General features: G+C 57.1%; 2 protein-coding genes across 7 annotated transcripts in view; both read right to left on the bottom strand.

Moving 5' to 3' along the window:
• The window catches only part of INTS1 (integrator complex subunit 1), a 56,966-nt gene extending 46,856 nt beyond the window's left edge, over window positions 1–10,110 (bottom strand). For 3 of the 5 annotated variants that reach the window (XM_048867942.2, XM_048867943.2, XM_048867944.2), the window contains exons 1-14: window positions 10,017–10,110; window positions 9,241–9,337; window positions 8,595–8,885; window positions 7,617–7,813; window positions 5,981–6,118; window positions 4,954–5,113; window positions 4,383–4,488; window positions 3,859–4,045; window positions 3,566–3,711; window positions 3,105–3,246; window positions 2,534–2,710; window positions 1,952–2,060; window positions 1,144–1,264; window positions 264–341 (exon numbers count right to left, since the gene is read on the bottom strand). In XM_048867942.2, coding sequence (XP_048723899.2) covers window positions 264–341; window positions 1,144–1,264; window positions 1,952–2,060; window positions 2,534–2,710; window positions 3,105–3,246; window positions 3,566–3,711; window positions 3,859–4,045; window positions 4,383–4,488; window positions 4,954–5,113; window positions 5,981–6,118; window positions 7,617–7,813; window positions 8,595–8,885; window positions 9,241–9,298 — 1,910 coding nt within the window. In that variant the 5' untranslated portion in view covers window positions 9,299–9,337; window positions 10,017–10,110. Of the gene's footprint in view, window positions 1–263; window positions 342–1,143; window positions 1,265–1,951; window positions 2,061–2,533; window positions 2,711–3,104; window positions 3,247–3,565; window positions 3,712–3,858; window positions 4,046–4,382; window positions 4,489–4,629; window positions 4,768–4,953; window positions 5,114–5,980; window positions 6,119–7,616; window positions 7,814–8,594; window positions 8,886–9,240; window positions 9,338–10,016 lie in introns of those variants that run through there. The other 2 variants (XM_048867946.2, XM_048867948.2) reach the window with 2 other exon arrangements.
• Window positions 10,111–11,382: 1,272 nt separating this feature from the next.
• Window positions 11,383–18,156, bottom strand: part of LOC125644269 (lysosomal alpha-glucosidase) — a 29,875-nt gene continuing 23,101 nt past the window's right edge. For both annotated transcript variants that reach the window (XM_048867949.2, XM_048867950.2), the window contains 9 exons: window positions 18,013–18,130; window positions 17,323–17,456; window positions 16,682–16,833; window positions 16,263–16,411; window positions 15,711–15,852; window positions 14,330–14,428; window positions 13,727–13,891; window positions 13,127–13,273; window positions 11,383–12,330 (listed from right to left, as the gene is read on the bottom strand). In XM_048867949.2, coding sequence (XP_048723906.1) covers window positions 12,268–12,330; window positions 13,127–13,273; window positions 13,727–13,891; window positions 14,330–14,428; window positions 15,711–15,852; window positions 16,263–16,411; window positions 16,682–16,833; window positions 17,323–17,456; window positions 18,013–18,130 — 1,169 coding nt within the window. In that variant the 3' untranslated portion in view covers window positions 11,383–12,267. The remainder of the gene's footprint in view (window positions 12,331–13,126; window positions 13,274–13,726; window positions 13,892–14,329; window positions 14,429–15,710; window positions 15,853–16,262; window positions 16,412–16,681; window positions 16,834–17,322; window positions 17,457–18,012; window positions 18,131–18,156) is intronic.

Raw genomic sequence — 18,156 nt, 5'->3', positions numbered from 1 at the left:
TTCTCTCTGCAGTCACAGCACCAACTGGTGTGGGGATGGGGGGAGGAGGAAAAGGGACAGGTGGAGACTGGAGAAACCCTATCTTCTGAAAATTCCGACAGGGACAAGGAGACCTCTGCTCTGCTGATGTTTTCAAAGACAGGAGGTATAAAACATTCTTATGGAGAGCTTAGTTAAGCACCATAAATGTCTGATTTCTCCTCTCCTTACTTCCACAGCTCTCCCCATGGAAACCCAATCGCAAATGAGGTGCATGTACTTACTTGCGGTCACTCTCAGGGGGCCAGTTGTCCCACTTGTAGTAGGTCTCTGGCTGCTCTGTGAACAGCACCTTGTGAAGACTGCAGAGAGAGACAATAATAAATTCTCAACTTTCGTTGAAACCCAGGGTATCTTTCCCCGGTGTGTGAATTGAGAGGTGGTGGATGGAGAGCCGTAGAGACTGGAGCGCAATACAATCCACAGAAGAATATATCATACAGGTGAGCTTCCCCACACTGCTAACTTGTCCCAACTCTGACCCAGAAGGACTCCCTCCTCAGGCAAGAGGAAAGTTCTGCCAAGACTAACCAGGGGAACAGTTAGCACCAATTGCAATGGCGATGGGTGGTGCGATATGCAGTACTTCCAAGGAGACCCCAATAGCCATTAGGTGGGAACAGATTTCAGTTATTAACGACTTCAGCTGATCTTTTGGTCCCATTACAAATGCCTCAAACCATCTAATCCTCTGTAGTATACTCTTGCCTCCAAGGGCAGAAAGTCTCGGAGACAGAGCTCTATCTAGTCTCCACTCTGTACAAGAGCTTCCCTATCTAGGGACCTTTCCCTCCATTATCAGATCAGATCAAAACACAGGTCCAAAGGGGCTGTTTCCTTGACAGCATAATTGGAATGGAAATACTGTTGAAATACTATCAGAAGCCTTTAGCGTTAAAGTTTGTACAGAAGTGCACGTGAAATCCCGAAGGGAAAGCAAATCCATCTCCCTACCACTAGGCAGAGCATTCCTGCTGCTTGGCTGCTGTGGGGGAGACACTCCAGTTGTCTCTACGTAGCATGTTTAGTAGAGTCAGTAATGTGACTGGGGGGGTTTCCAGAGCAGGTTTGCTAGGAACCGCTCCATTCAACTGAACCTCATACCAGTGCACGTAGTCCTTCGGAGCCAGTTTGCTGATAGATGGAACCACTGTGTGGAGCCACCAGACAGCATCTCGCTGGATGGCAGCAATCTGGTTCTGGAAGGAACGCAGCACCTCCAAGTCTGAAACAGACATACACTCAGGTCAGGAACTATGCACCTATTTCACAGCCCCCTGGGAAGCTGGGGTGTGACTGTTATGAACAGCCATCTCACAAGCAGATGGCTCCTAGGAAGCAGCAGTGAATTACCTGGAGAGGCCCAGCACACGAGACCAGCTAACCATCAGCACCCACCACTATTATAGCACACACATTTGGTAGCGGAGGGGGCTTTCTGGTACCACCCTTGGGAACTAGAATAAACCCGGGGACATTTTAGCAGAAATGCAAGGCTAAGACAAGGACATGCACAGGCAGCAGCTTTCCTGTTAGCCCAGATAGTTGGCTCTCAGGTAGTTTATAATGTTCACAGCTGCTCCATCATACAAAAGCCAGATTTCTGAACTGTTCCCACCACGCCAACTCAGTCCCCCTTTTCTCCTCCTAGTACATGTCTCCCAGCCACTGTTTTCTATGGCTATTACAAGCACCTCTGCTCTGAGTGATTCCCAGGGTTGACTGTGCATCCAGCTGGTAGATTTACTAAGATGTGGCCCTTCATACCCCAACTCCACCAGCCAGAATTCTCGGGGTCCTCTCCTACCCCCAGCCTCACTACTCCCAGCAGCAATGTTCCCCCGATGCCACTTCTGGATGTTCTCTACCCCACATGTCCGATGTTCAAAGGAATACAGGCTAGGAGGCTTACTCTTTTTCTCTCCTTTGTCCCATGCAATCCCAGCCTCCTTCACCTGAGCCGTGATGCCGAGCATCATGGAGACAGCCAGCAGGTCAGTTATGTGGATGACAAACCGCTCCTAAAAACAGATCACTACGGTTGATATCCCAGCTGCATCTGGAGGATGAGTGTCCATCATCCAAAGGTGCACCCGCTGCCAGAGATGCCTGTAAAATCATGCAGGGTGGAGAGGCAACGCAGGGGTGCCAGTGAGGGGATATTGGGACAGGAAACAGGAAGGAGGGTTCATAAGTCCAAGCAGCATGGATAGGAAAGAGGGACTGGAATGTGGCCACTAAACTGCAAGAAGCAGTAGCCAAGCCATACATACAAGGAGGAAAGGGGACGACGCATGTCCACCTGAGCAATATCATGGGGGAAATAAGCAAGAGAAGACAGCAGGTAAGCCACGTAGAATTGAAGGGAGAGCAAGAGAGCACTGCATGGAGGGGTCAAACTATTAGAGAAGGGAGAATGCCACAGAGTCCCTCAGAACACTAGCTGGAGTGCTGGGATGAGAAGCAGAGGTGGTATGACAAGACGAGGTGGTACCTTGAATTCCATGTCTGTATACTGGGCCTCCTTCCGCTCCTGCATGAGCCCCAAGCAGAAAGCCTGGAAGTTGATCTCATGTTTCGTCTGTTTGATGATCTCTCGCAGCAGTGCCCGCGAGGCCCGCAGGTAATCATCCTTATTAGTCAGCAAATCCTGGAACACCATCGCCAGGAACTGAGGCCCCAAAAGAGAAGCCCTTTAGCACTCAATATCCAGCACCAACATCCATGGACAGAGACTAGACACACTGAGTCCCTGCTGGTGTTATCAGCGCACCAGGGCCTGAATGAATTCACTGGGGAGCTCTACTGGGAGAGCCACAGTCAGGGAGGTTTCTCCTGAAGATGACAGCACTGTTAATTACAAAGACACACACCCAAAGTGTTCGGGAATCTGACACTGCCCGTGCACATTTGTTTCAGACAAACACTGTACACAGATTTCCAAACCAAAGGAAATACCCGTGCAGTTGGGGAGACTCCATTAAAATAAAGATCCAGTTCAGCCACTCTCCCCCTCAGGTACTTACTGATCACACACGCAACACCTGCAAGGCTCCTGTCCCTACCTTTGGTGCTAGCTCGGAGCTGTGCTGTAGCACTGTGTAGAGAATCTGCATGTTGTTGGGGTTTCTTGCATTTGAAAGTTCATTGAAAATCACAAACTTGACCATGGTACCCAGGTTGTCCCTGTGAGCATTCAGCAGCTCTCTGCAAGGGGAATCCAGAGTTAGCAGAGCATCCCATGGACCGGGGATTTCTTACTATGGGGCATACAGTTCTAGTCTCTCAGCTCACATAACAAACACAGTGTGACAAGAAGGGAAGACACCGCGTCCTCCAGCAGAGAGAAAGGACTGTCTGCCAATCAATCACTCAGTGACACTCAGAATCAACATGCCCTCAAGAAGGGATTCTAAGAGACTGCATTCAACCAGACCTCCCTTCCAGTTCTTTAAACAAAAGCTGGCTCCCTTTGCAAACATTGTACTGCATTCAGACTGTCACACGCTCCTATTAACTTGCTTACCTGACACACAACATGTAGTGGTTGAGAAGGACTTTGGGTTTGAGACGGATTTTGATCAGGTTGGAAATGACTTCCATGTCCTCAGACCCATGTGTGTTGCAGTTCATACAGACTGACATTAGCAAGTCCTGGGCTGGTCTGGTCAGCTATACAATAAGACCAGAAAGAGTCAACAACCAACCGCTATCACACACAAAGTCAGAAATTCCTGGTCCTACTGGCCTGGCCTCCAGACTAGATACAGTGTAATTACAGCCTTCATGGTCAGGAGAAAATACCACCAACACTCTTACCTTTGGGTTCTGCAACCACATCTCAAGCCTCTGAACAGCCATCAGCCGGACCTCTTTATAGCCACAAGTAGCCGTCAGCAGTCGAAGGAGGTTCCTGGAGACGTTATCCATTGGCTGCCGCCGGTTGAGCTGGTCCCGTAGCATGTCCAAGACATATTCTTCCACACTCTCCGCGAGGTCTTCGTATCTGAGGCACAAGAATCCCACATTTGCTCAGGTCCAGACTTTTCCTTTACCTAGTATCTGCTGAAACACCTCCCGCACATAACCAAGACCTGGAGAGCAAGGGCCACTCAACAGCACGGACAACAAAACACTCTGGTTTCCAGGAGTCGGCACAAACCAATCCAACGTCACTGGGCAGTATCTGGGGGAGACCGTGTCTTTAGGGTGTGCTATAGGAGAGCTGGTTGGGAGATGTTCCCAGCTATCAGCTTTGCGAGAGTGGTTTCTGGATTAGGAGTCTGCACAGAGAGCTGCAATGCCAAAAGGCTCTGTGATTGGGGAGGGAAGGGGCACTGTACCTGGGCATAAGCTGTCCCTCCTGCTCTGGACTCATCTTCTCCTCTGCAATCAGCAACTCACTCTGGCTATCTTCCTCCTCTGCCATGGCGGGGTGGGGGCTACTCCCTACAGACAGATCAACACACAATCATGAATGGACATAATGCCTCAGCAACACCCCTAGCACCCCTAGACCATTCACTAGCACTGAGAGATTCCGCTCCAAGTAGCTCCCTCCAACAGCCTCTTCCCCAGAAGTCCTCTTACCAGCGCCTCTGCACTGGTGTTCAGCCACACCTTGTCACTGCTTTCCCCACAATCTTCTAGGTGGATCTTCCAGTGTGTTGCAGTACTTAGAGGAGCACTCAAATCCCATCCATTTCCTTCCCAAAAGTGACCTTCGGCCCTGGTAGTCCTTGCATCCCTCAAGGAGAGGAGTGGGCACTAGAGAGCAATGAGAGGTGCCCCATCTCACCAAATAGAAGCATGCTGCCCAATCCACATAAGCCCTAACTGGGATCTCCTCTGATGAGCTGTTACTAGACTATCAGGCTAAAAATATCTCTAGGCTCTTCTCGACCACCTCCTTACCTGCACTAAGATCACCTCCACTGCGGCCAACTTCCCCATGCAACAGCATGCTCTTCGGGGGCATCTTTGTACTGAAGGCTGTCTGGATGTTATCCACAAACGTCTTGCAGTGAGGGCTGTCCACCCAGATGCGCTCTCCAAGCGAGTCCTCAATGTAAACCTGCCAGGGGCAAGAAGCAGAATATAAATGGGAGCAATGCTGACATTTATCCATCTTCAGTACTTACGTGGCCCGATCACTGAGATATGTGCGTGCCTCACAATCTTTCACGTATTTATCCTCCCCACAGCCTTGTGACATAGGGCAGGGCTATTATCCCTGTTGCACGATGGGGAACTGAGGCCCAAAACACTCACCCGAGGTCACACAGGAAACTCGTGCGGGGTCAGGGAACTGAATCCAGGTTTCCCAAACCACTGGCTAGTATCCTAACCACTGGGAAATCCTTCTTCCCCTAAACTGTGGGTCTCCCCGCTTTCATAGCTAGATGACATCAAAATATTTAAGTCAGCTACTGCTGCTGACCTAACAGACCTGGCTCTGTAGCTCTAGCAGCAAGAATCTCGTGCTTTTAGACCCAGAGATCATGGGTTCAAGCCCCACGGACAAACCAGCCAGGAACACCACTGCACAAGGATGCGCAATCAGGGGAGGCAGCATATCTCAGAAGGGAGAATAGGAAGGCTAGAGAGAGGCAGGGGAGGAGCAGCGTTGCAATGTTGGATGAAAACCTAGCTGCAGACCTTTGTTTGAGAAACATGGACTTCATCCCTCACAATCTTCCAACGCAGCCACCGGTCCTGTTGCATATCTGCCCCCACCTCAGACAGCGACCTCCTTTTTTCCATTTCCCCACAGCAATGACCCACTCTCCCCTCTACAGCATCACAGGGTAGCAGCAACAAGCCCTCTGCTCCTCTCCAATGTCACCCTGCCCTCCCCTATGTGGTGACAAGCACAATGACATTGGCCCCGCCCACCATGGCATCACCCAGTGGGAGTGCTCTCCCCTCAGCTACCATGTACCTTGACAAAGATCTCTGGCCAGTTCTCGTCCTCCTCGTAAGCCGCCATAAGAAGGTTACAGGCCAAGACGGACACCAGGCTGTTCCCTTTGGCTTTGAAGTTGATGGAGGCATCTCGCCGGAGGAGGCTACACAGTGCCTGGAAGATGTCAGACAAGAATCAATCCCTCAAAAGATGAAAACAAGGGAACACCTGTGGGTGACACTACAATGTTCCATAATATTTGGGAGTTGTATAGTCAAAACCTGAAGAGAACCTTAGGCCACTGCCTCTGTATTAGTCAGTGACTACTACTCCTGCAGTAAACTAAGTGGGGGGAGGTGTGACACCCTGGCAACCCCTTATTCACCACTGTCCTACAATTAGGCTATGTTTAGTACAAAGTATGCCTTGTTAGGTATCATTCTAAAAGTCTTGATCTGGTAGACATTAATGTCTTGTTGAATTTATGTGAAGTTATGAAGTTTGGCTATGTATGTGCTACTGAAATATGTTGCGAGGTTGAGAACACCCACAAGCAGCCTTTCAGGTAGACCAATAGGAAGTTCAAACAATGTTAATGGCTTATTGAGGAAATGCACACAAGCACAAGGATTACCCCAGGAACTGCGTACCATACAAACCTCTCAGAGATAGCACTACACAACGGGAACTGTTTGACCCAGGTCACAGCAAAAGTGCTTTCCAGCAAATTGGAAGAAGATAGAAAAGGGGGAAATGACATCATGACTGCACCTCACTCTCCCTACAATAACACACCTGAAAGTACCGGAGGAAAAGGACTGAACTGCAGGGTGAAGTGCTGGTCCCAGGCTAAAGGGATTTCTAGCCTGTGTATGGAAACTTGGTGGACTGCTTGTATCATCAGCCAGGGTGAGATATTACTGATTCAGACCCTATCTAATACTATAGACTTATTTTGAGTTTTGTTTTATTTCTTATGGTAATCTACTTTGATCTGTTTGCTTTTATTTATAATCACTTAACACTTATTATCCTTCTGTAGTTAATAAATCTATTTTATATTTTACCTAAAACATTGTGTGTTGTTTGAAGAAGGATAAATCTCAGCTCATGAACGAGAGTCGGGGCATGACCACTTTCCTTTGCAGAAGTGGCGGACTGAGTTATAAATTCATACTGGTTGGGTTTTGAAGAGGGCAGGATGGTATAGCTCTGGGGTCTTAGGCTGGGGAACTGTGAGTATTTTGGCTGTAGCCTCTCTACTGTGGGTTCATGAGTGGCTGGCCAGAGCATTCATGAACACAGAGGGGTGTGGTCCCTGCCTGTGGAGGTTGGTGTGAGTGCAAACTTGGAGGGCTTTGCAGCTTGTCACGATGTCACAGTTCAAGAGGGAACCTAGATTGGTGAGACAGAGGGCTCAGCTGTACCTCAGTTCTAGGTGGCAGACCCTAGACACAGTAAAGAGCTGAGAGAAGGAACACACAGAGCAACCCATCACACAGTTCACAGTTACAGTTGTATTCATTCAGCCCAATTCTTGGCACCAGGGCAAATGTCACTGTGCTAAGAGGCTGCAGTGCCAATCCAGGGGAGCCCACTGTGTTCAGAAGTTGTCAGCACAGTGAGGTGACATTGCATCACACTCGTTAATCAAAACAAACACAGCTCTCACCTCAATAACCCCCTCGGTGGCAAATATATTGGGTTTGATTTTTGCCAGATACATCAGACTCAAGTACAACGTGGGATCAGGCTTGGCTCTGTTCATTTTCAGCTGCTTCGCAGCTCCACACAGCACCCCCTCAATGCGGTCATCATTGCCCTCTGCCTCAGCTGCTTCAATCTCATCCACCAGCACCGTGGGGACAACTGCAATCACAGACAAACAGCTGTCAATACTGATCCCCATGCAGCAAAGACATGTCCTGGGAGACTTGAACAGAGTGGAATGGTGCCCTGTTCACTTTTTTCCACCCATGCAAGCTCTGCTGAAGACTCCTGTTCCCTTTTGCTTGTATTCCTTGATCTCTCTCGCTTTGTCTCTCTTTCTGCTAAAATTTAACCCCATTATTGTATCGAACACCAGGGAGCAGAAAGACCTTCTGCAAAAAAACATGCAACATACAGGCCCCCAGAGCTTTCATTAAAGTGCACAGCTGCCCCCTCAACACATTAGTTACACACAAAGAGCTATAACATGGGGTCAATGACTTCCCAAGGAGAGACCTTTCAAGTGCCGGTATTGGACATCCACCTGAAGTGAAAAACTAGATGGAGCAGTAAGTATAAAAAGAGAGAGGGGAAAGAAGCAGGGCCAAAAGCAAAACACTATGCCCAGACGGGGGAAGGATGAGAGAGAGTTCAGGAGAGGGAATCCCACCCGGCACTACAATGTCAGGGCGGGAAGCCTGCAGAGAAAGTGTGCCTGCTTTGCACTGAACACAGGAAGATGTCAGTGTTACACTCCCCATGAGCCTTATGCCAACAGTGGCACCACTGGGGAAGCACATGGAATTCCCCAAGCACCAGCATACAGACCCCAGCGAAAAGGCTTCTCAGCTCAAGTGCTGAGTAGAAGAGCAGGACATGACTGTACCCCCTCTCTCACAATCACAGAAACTCCCGAGCAGAAACCAGAATGTTGCTTTACCTTCAATTGGAATCACAGACGGTTCCTTTATTGAGGGTGAAATGGCCCGTTTCTCAGCCACTGCAGCCTCTGCCAGACGTCCTAGGGCACTCAGGGGAGGCGTGGAGCAGAGTTTGGGGCGTTTGGTCAATCCCGTCAGGCTGGATGCACTAGATAAAGCAGCGGACCCCTCCCGTTTACGCTCAGAGGGCAATCCAGCTGGGGCTGGCTTAAGCAATGTGACAGCAGCTTTAGAGTCATTGGCCTGGCCTTTCGACCCCAAGGCAATAAAATCTCCTGGTGGAGGATGAGCTACAAAAGGAAAACAGAGATGAGACCACAAAGTCAGAAGTCCCTCAGGCCTCAGGACAAAGCAATGCAGAGACAAAGCCACGGCAGATTTCACTGGAGGCTGGCACCAGGGGCAGGGCTCACAAGCAGCTGCCAGCCCTACTGGGAGGCCTGGAGTTTAGGCATCAACAGCCCCACTGAGCCACCTAGCTGGGCTCGAGGCACTATAAGAGCCTCCCCTTCTCCCTCCTAAGCTAGTGGCCAGTGGCCCCGCTCAAACCAGGCTGCCGTGATGGGACCCACCACGCTAGGGCCCCGCGGCTCCTCCAGGAGCAAGGCCTGGCCGACCCCTCCGCTGATAGAGGCTGGGACTCACCCGAGGGCTTGGGCACCGCGCTGGGACGGCGAACCGTGGCCGGCTTCGGGCGATTCATGCCGCCGGGGCCTCCGCGCCGCAGTGTCACCTGCAGGGTCTGGGAGTGGAGACAGGGGATGGGCGAAGGGCGAGGCTATGGCTGATACAACCGCCCCGCCCCGGTAACCCAGCCCCTTCCCCCCCCCCGGTAACCCCCGCTACTCACCCAGCCCCCCAGTAACCCCCTCCATCCCAGCCCCCGCCCCGGTAACCCAGCCCCCTCGGTAACCCCGGCTACTCACCCAGCCCCCCAGTAACCCCCTCCATCCCAGCCCCCGCCCCGGTAACCCAGCCCCCTCCCTCCCCCCAGTAACCCCGGCCCCTCCCCCCGCTACTCACCCAGCCCCCCAGTAACCCCCTCCATCCCAGCCCCCGCCCCGGTAACCCAGCCCCCCCGGTAACCCCGGCCCCTCCCCCCGCTACTCACCCAGCCCCCCAGTAACCTCCTCCATCCCAGCCCCCGCCCCGGTAACCCCAGCCCCCCCGGTAACCCCGGCCCCTCCCCCCGCTACTCACCCAGCCCCCCAGTAACCCCCTCCATCCCAGCCCCCGCCCCGGTAACCCCAGCCCCTCCCCCCGCTACTCCCGCGGCCCCTCCCCCCGCTACTCACCCAGCCCCTCCATCCCAGCCCCTCCCCTCGCCATTCATCCCCCCACCTAACCCCGGTATTCACCGACCCCGCCCCCAGCCCCGCGCTGCTCCCAGGAGGGGGGGAGGGGACCTGGGTTGCACCCACCTGCCGCTCAAAGCCGGGCCCGTTTACACCGGAACCGGAAACGGCTACTGGCGCCCTGTGATTGACCCGGAATCAAAACTGAGACTGCCCCTGTCCGACGACTCGATGGCTCCGGAGGGGCTCGGCGCCACCTGGCGGCGTGACGGGGGAACCGTCCCCGCGCGTCGCCACCGAGCGTCCCGCCGCGGGAACTGCCTCCGCAGCCACGCACCGTCCCCGCACCCGTCACACTCGAGGGCTGCCCGTAGGTGACGCCCCCTGGTGGCCCGAGGCGTGACCTACACCCCGCCTCGCCGCCAGCCCGGGGCAGCGGGGGAACTGCACCCACCCGCCAGCTCCGCAGCGCCACCTGGTGGGCAACAGGAGGCACCGCCCCTCTCGCTGCACGGCCCCTGGCGGCTGGGCCGCGCCAAGCCCCCAGGACCTGGACGGGGGGAACCTCCCTGGGCACCCACCTGAGACTGGGCAGGACAGCGGCCGGGGCCAGGGAGCCCATGCATGGCCCAGCACCGGCCGCACTGTGACCGGAGCCACCGCCCACCTCCTGTCATAGTAGCTGCAGGACAGCGCGGGGGCCCCAGTGTACAGGGGGGCTCAGCTGGCGGAGGGTCGGAGGGGTCTGGGGTGTAATTCCCAGCTCTGGCAGACCTCCAGGTGCCAGCATGCTAAACATAGCAGGGTGACAGGGGCGGGGGCTTGGGCTCGCCCCCCGACTACAATCCCCTCCAAGATCCTGGGGAACGTACTCAGGTGGCTGTTCAGGCTGCCCTGGCCCCGTGGGCTGGCACGAGCAGTGCTCTCACGGGTACATCTGCCCCCACGAGGAATCACGCCTCTCAGCTGCAGACGTACCCTAAATGACTTACCCAGGATCACTCAGGGACCGTGTGACAGCAGGGAAGTGAACCCACAGCCTGGCCTCGGACCAGCCTTTCCCTGCTGCACTGGGGCTGGCAGGGGAGCTTGCTAGGGTGCATTGCACAGTACTGCTGAATGAATCTGCACAATCCGGGCTTCTCCCGTCATTTCCCCTGCTCCGATCTTGGCACATATTGCACAGGGCAGAGTCTGTTACATGCAGCCTCAGACCAGGGCGGCTTCATTATTATTGGAATCAAGGATCAGGGCCCCATTGTGCTGGCACCGGCCGGACCTGCACTAGAGACAGCCCTGTCCCAGGGGATGCACCGGCTGCATCATGGCAACACACAACAGGCAGAGGGGACACACCAAAGGGGGCGGGGGGGAAGTCACGGTCATGGGATGGACGCAGCCAGGCCCACATGGGGCACTGCAGACAGGTAGGGTGTGCAGTGAATGCCAGGACAGACTCACCCTGCCCCAGAAACAACAGCCAGACAGCAGCCACCTCTACTTGCCTTTATTCATCCCGGACAGAGCGGCACCAGGAGCGTTCAGGGGCCTTTCCCTAACTTCTCCCAGCACTGCCACCCGTGTCACAGCCAGACCCGGCGTGGGGAGGCTCTCAGCTTCCTTCTGAAAATCCCACCACTGTTGCTAGCGCTGAGGCTGCTCCCGCAGTGCCATGGGAGCCTGGTGGGCCGCCATGGAGCCCCTGTGTACGCAGTGCTTCCCTCCCTCCCCCCCGGGTGCTGCAGTACTGTCCGTAATGCAGGGACATCTGGCTGGAGGAAGGTCAGCGCTGACGTGGCCTGCCGGTTGGGCAGTATAGCACACCCCTCACCCCAGCACACTGATGCCCTCTGGGATGCACCGTGCCAGCAGGTTGTGAAAGCCGGGTCACAGGAGACGTCGCTGTGCTGCTGGTGTCAGGAGACAGGCGAACAGAACGGCTGACCAGAGCCTCTCACCAGGCCCCAGAGCCACAGTCCTGGGCATGGGACAGCCGAGTCTTTAAACACAAACCCTGCGTCAAGGGCCAAGACAGAGAGCATCTTCGGCAGAGCTCAGGAGCGTCAGCAGGGCAGAGTTTTGGCTCTCGCTGCCCTGCAGGAGCAGTCCCCTGGGGACAGGGAGAGCCAGGAAAGGCAGGCTGAGCTCGGGCACAAAGCAGCTGTGGAATCCAGTCTGTGTCCAAACCGATGTGGGCAGGAGGCAGCCCTGAACAGGGACCCGGAGCCAGCCAGCAGTGGCACAGAGCGGCACCCCACAGCCAGGGCCTTGGCATGCGCATGGATGCCCAGAAACTCCTCCCTATCCCCACCCCCACACAGAGACACATGGACGGACGGAGAAACCTCCAGAGCCCAGCTCCAGGCGCGTGCGGCAGTCACAGCCAGCGGATGGAGAATCCCTGGCTGAGGTTGAGGTTGAGGTCGCTCACCGTGAGAACCTGCAGTACACGGAGAAACTCAAGCTCAAAGTGGGACATGGGGGCCCATGCAGCACACAGCGCCGGGCTGGGTGCACCCCCCCATCACAGCTGGAGCACGCGCCACGCTGCCCTGTGACGTAACAGCTGATGGTTTGGGGCTGGGGGGGGGCAGAGCAGACGGGTGCTAAGGGGCAGAGCAGGGCAATGGGCTAGAACAACCTTCAGCATCTGCACCTGCCCACTCAGTGAGCACTTCCAAGTGCTGTGCAAACAATGAGCTGAGCTCACAGCTCCGCTGGAGAGGGGCCCATGCAACTAACCCCCTGGGGCACGAGGCACAGCGAGCCCGGCAGCGCTGGGAATGGAACCCAGGCATCCTGACTCCCACTGCCCTGCTCTAACCCCTAACAGCCCTTCCCCGCTCCCAGTCCCCCCACTCGGCGCACAAGCCCAGTCCCGAGCAGGGAGCAGCACCAGGTGCCCTGGGTAACTCCCAGACCGGGGTCTCGGAGGGCAGGGCCAGGGGGGTGAGGCCAGCTGCCAATGGGCAAGAGAGGAGGAAGCTGAAGTACCTGCCCTTCTGCACGTCAGGACCGCAGGACAGAAATGTGACCCTGTCAGAGCCAGAGCAGAGTGTGTGGCTTGAGGAAGGAGCCCGTCATCCCTGGGTGGGGGAGGGCACGTGGGGGGCTGATGGGGAAGGAGCCAGTCATCGCTGGGCAGGGGGAGGGCACGCGGGGCGCTGACAGGAGAAGGAGGTGGGTGTCGCTGGGCAGGGGAGGGACATACCAGGCGCTGGCGGGGGCTGAGTTACCTGGTTCTCCAGGTAGGAGAAGGGATTCTCTTTGCCATTGACGGTGACCCTGCTGGGCTCGTCCCGGACCCCATAGACACTCAGCACATCCACAGTGATGTAGGTGGCTTCCACGTTGGCGTGAAGGACAGTGGAGGTGAAGATGTTCTAGGTGAGATGCCGAGAGGTGGGGCCTGCTGTCGTCCAGACTAAGTGGACGTCGGTAGCCACGGCTACAGCACCTGTACCCACACCTGAGGACAGCCCCAGCCCTCCACTGCTCCTGTTGGCCACGCCCTGGCTATCACACAGTCACCTCCCCTCCCCACCGCCCACGTGTGCAATTCGGGCTGCTCTGCTCCCCAGCCCCTCGGGCACTGAGACAAGCACACTGAGCCCAGCGCTCTCCAGCAGAGGGCACTGGTCACAGGCCCCAATCTCAGCTCCCCCAGCTGGCCAGGTCCAGAGACCACAGCCCCATTCAGGCAGGAGGATGCTGTACCATCTGCACCCCCACAATGGGCCAGGTGGCTCCAGCTGCCTGGGGCCAGAGCAGGCCTGTGGCTCTGGAAAGTCGGGGTGGGGGGTAGCGCATTCCACCCCCGAGCTGGGGTCCCCTACCTGTGTGACGTTGAACACCAGGTAGGAGTAGTCACCCCTCTCGAAGGTGTCCAGGCTCTCGCCGTCATCCCAGAAGAGGTCCCCCCAGGCGCTGGCATTCTGGGACAGGGCTGCGATCAGGTGCAGGGAGTTCCCGCTGCTCACCCAGGTGGTGCTCCCAGGTTTCTGGGGTTCAGGAGAGCAACTGCTGAGACCAGGCACTCCACTGAGGGGGCCCCCCCTAGTTCTCCAGGTGTAGAGGACCGGGCACGGGGCAGGCCATGGCAGTGAATACGCCACAGAGTGGAGACAATTGCCCAGACAGCACGGATTCTGCCCCCGCCCTCCCACCAGTTTGTGCCAACGGAGGCATCTCAGGAAAGCTCCTGACCCTGACCCCTGAGGAGCGTCACGTTCTCGGCTGCAGCACGGAGACCAGCCCTGTAAGGGCAGCCTCCTGGTGCGGCAGACAGTCCCGCGCGTCCTGGGCAGGGTGAGCGACTCTCCTGACATGCCCTGGAGCCGGGCAGCAGGCAGCCAGATGCAGGGATCTGGAGCATGGGACGAGGGTTATTCCTGTGCCCCGGGGTGGTGCTCCAGATGCAGCAGGGAGAGCAGCCTCACCTGGGTGGGGAGAATGGCGCCCTCCCAGATGTGCAGGTTGATGTGGTCCAGCGGAGCAGCCATCTTCAGGCTCTCCCCACTGCTGTTCACAGAGGAGCCCTGCAGAGGCAGTGAGAGACACACAGAGTGTAGGCAGCAGGGTGGGCAAGAGGGAGTGGCTGTCTGTCCACGGGTCTGGAGACCACCCCCTCCCCGAGGCCACAAGCACCAGCCAGGCCCATATCCACCACACATAGGGGGCAGGGGAAGAGCAGGCCACGGGCACTGGCCCTGGGACTCATACACTGCACAGGCCACGGACACTGGCGCATCTCACACCCACCACACACAGGGCACGGGGAGCACAGGGCATGGGCATCAATCCGGGGGAGCACAGACATGGGCATGCAGAGCAGGGGGCATGCAGACCATGGGCACCAGCCCGGGGCTCATACACACACAGGGCTGGGGGAGTGCAGAGGTGGAAGCGTGGAAGCAAGGGTGCAGAGGCGCATGGGGCGGGAGGAGAGCAGAGGCAGGAGAGCAGACGTGCATGGGGCACAGGGAGCGCAGAGGCAGGAACGCAGAGGCAGGAGAGCAGACGTGCATGGGGCACAGGGAGCGCAGAGGCAGGAGAGCAGACGTGCATGGGGCACAGGGAGCGCAGAGGCAGGAGAGCAGACGTGCATGGGGCACAGGGAGCGCAGAGGCAGGAAAGCAGAGGCAGGAGAGCAGACGTGCATGGGGCACAGGGAGCGCAGAGGCAGGAGAGGAGACGTGCATGGGGCACAGGGAGCGCAGAGGCAGGAACGCAGAGGCAGGAGAGCAGACGTGCATGGGGCATAGGGAGCGCAGAGGCAGGAGAGCAGACGTGCATGGGGCGGGAGGAGAGCAGAGACAGGAGCGCAGAGACGCACGGGGCAGAGGGAGCACACAGGCGGGAGCACAGACACACACAGGGCAGGAGGACATGCTCAGAAACGAGGCAGTGGCCATAACCCTTTCCTGCAGTCTCTGATGGTGGCAGTGGTGCCCACCAGCTGGTCTGCAGGTGACTGTCTGGGAAGGACCTTCTCCGACCCTCCGATTCCTGCTCTCCTCAAGACCAAGACCAGGGGACAGGACAGGAGGCTATTGTGAGCTCCCATCCCAGGGAAGAGCAGATCGACAGGCAGGGCAGGTCAGAGGTGCACTGGCCACTCCTGCCCCGCTCCCTCCCCATCCCCTCTGGCACAGGGACCCACGCCTGCTCTGATTTCTGATGCAGTCAGCACCCCGGTTGCTTTCACAGGCTGCAGGCTCTGTCAGATGAGGGGCCCTTTGCAGCCAGGGTCTCCATAGCCCTTGGGTAGGGAAATGCACAAATCCATTGTCCCGCCTCCCAGCATGCACTGCTCCTTACCGTGTAGTAATCGTACCACACCCCTCTGGGGAAGTAGCCAATCACAGAGTCCACTCCGGGCTCCAGCACAGGTGTCACCAACAGGCTCCGCCCCCACAGAAACTGCTTGTCAACTGAGTACGTGATCACGTCCTGCGGAAACCTACAGCGGGAAGAGGGCGCCTCGGAGCTGACCTGCTGATGCCACTGACCTCTGGGCCCTGCAGCCTGAACGAGGCCAGTGCCCCCGAACCTCAGCACCAACAGGGGGTAGCAACTGCCTGTATTAGCGGCACCACAGTCTGTGATTTCATGCCTGCTTGTAGATCCATGGCATCAGCTTTCATGGATCCTGCCTGTGGGTAAGAAGGGCTGGGGCCAGGCCCACCCACAGAAAGGAGTGGACGGGCCCCATGGGTCAGAGAGTGCCTGCCAGGGGAAGGGAGGGGGGCTGTGTTCATCTGGGGGAAGGGAGGGAGGCAGGCATGCCCACCAGGGGTCAGGGGGCCATGCCCCACTGTGGGTCGCCCGTGGGGCAGGAAACCATCCAGAGCGGTCAGAGGAGTTTCTTACTCGAAGAACAAGGGTCGAGCGACGGTGTGGCCCTGCAGGTGTGCCCGGTGGAAGAGCGTGTAGAGGAAGGGCAGCAGGGCGTAGCGTGTCAGCAGCACCTCCTTCATGGCCGTCCGCGCCACTGAGCCGAACGCCACCGGATCCTGGGCCTGGGCAGGCCAGACAACCAGAGTGTCAACAGGCAGGACAGACGGACAAACGGGCTCTACCAGGAGTCTGCCCCAGGGAGCTGCAGAGAACGGACGACCAACACCCCTTGACCGCTCCCAGCAGCAACCATCCCCCTGTCCCCAACTAGCAGCGACCTCTCCCTACTGCTCTGGGCCCTTCCCCCATTCGAATGCAGCTCTCCGAGGATGGCATCAGCCCTAGAGCCCCCATGGGTGCTGCGGTCCCTTGGGAGGGAGCCTCCCGGTTACCTTTTCATTCTCGGTGTTGTGGTTTCGGGCGAAGGGGTAGAAGGCTCCGAGCTGCATCCAGCGGGTGCATAGCTCCTCCGAAGTGGTGCCGGAGAACCCACAGATGTCTGCCCCAACCAGCGGGATCCCAAAGAGATTGAAGCTCAGCACCCCTGCAAACACAGAGGCATGGAGTCCAGAAGCAGCCAGGGACATCTGGAGAGGATCTCCCCGATCCTCCTCGGGACAACACTCAGACCGATGCGCTGTGCTGTTCCCTTGTACAGACTGCGACACGTACATGGCTGGGAACATGCCTGGGGGGGGTTACCTCACACCCACCGCAGGACCAAACAGCTGCCACGATGCCTGCGAGCTGGCGGCCGGCTCCCATCGCAGCCAGTCCTGGAGCTGGGAGCAGACTCCAGACCCTCGGCTGCCCTCCCAGAAGGTAACAGCGAAAGGCCCCATCTCAATTACAGGCCAGCGATAAGGTGTAATTCCCCATGGCTGTTTAATGGAGGAGCCGCTGCCCAGCACGTGGGAAGGAAGGAGCCAGCACAACCAGGGAAGACACAGGCCAGTCTCTGGGGGCGATTCTGTCCCCAGCGGGTGAAGGCTGGTGTCTGAGAGGCCTGCCTGTTGCCAGGAGAGCCGCTCACCTGGGACTGACCAGTACATGTCTTTCCACTTGCTCCTGTTGTCACCGAGCCAGTGTCCCGAGTACCTGCCCTGGCTGGGGAAGGTGGAGCGAGAAATCACAAGTGGGCGCTTCCCTCGGATCTGGATCAAGGCGCTGAAAGACAAGGTGGAGACTTGGGTACCGGGAACAGGCGGGGGCAACTGTGAGACTCAAAACCAAGGGTACAGCCAGTGCAGTGACTCAGGGCAGCAGCCAGCCCCTGCTCCACACCCAGTGCGACTCTGAGACCTGGCAAGGCGAGGAAACCGCCGGGAGGAACCAGCCGCCCCAGCCTCACCAATGGGAGCTGCATGAAAACCATGAGGAGGACACAGGTCTAGGGCAGTCCCAGGACTTCTCTTGTGTAGCCCCAAACTCCATGAACCGGAGAGGTGGGGGTACTCTCCCCTTCACCAGCCCCTGAGGCTTCGGACTCTGTTAAACTCCCGCCCCTGGGCTGTGAATGCAGCGTGGGGGGCCAGAGCATTTCACCCCCAGCTCAGGGGCTCAAACCCCAGCCTGGAGCCAATGCGTTGGGAACAGACCAGCCTCCTGTGGGCGGGATGCCTCACGCTGGTGTCTCGGACACAGTTCTGTGGAGCCGTTCGTTGACGCAGGGCTTGACCCTGCTCACTGGAGTCGACGGGCCGACACACACGCTGGCCATTACCTAGCTGTGGCTTTGGCTTCCATCAGCCCGTAGAGGTTGTGGAGGTTGTAGTGCACGGAGGCGCTCTGCTTCGCCGAGGCGCACACGGTCTTTGCAGAGAGGGAGTTGCCCAGCACAGCTAATGGGGAGGGAGAGAGGCTGTGA

Source organism: Caretta caretta, chromosome 10 (assembly GCF_965140235.1).
Source record: "Caretta caretta isolate rCarCar2 chromosome 10, rCarCar1.hap1, whole genome shotgun sequence".
In the NCBI taxonomy this organism is placed as follows: domain Eukaryota; kingdom Metazoa; phylum Chordata; order Testudines; family Cheloniidae; genus Caretta; species Caretta caretta.
The sequence above is the reverse complement of the archived record's forward strand: the minus strand, read 5'-3'. Positions and strand labels throughout refer to the sequence as shown.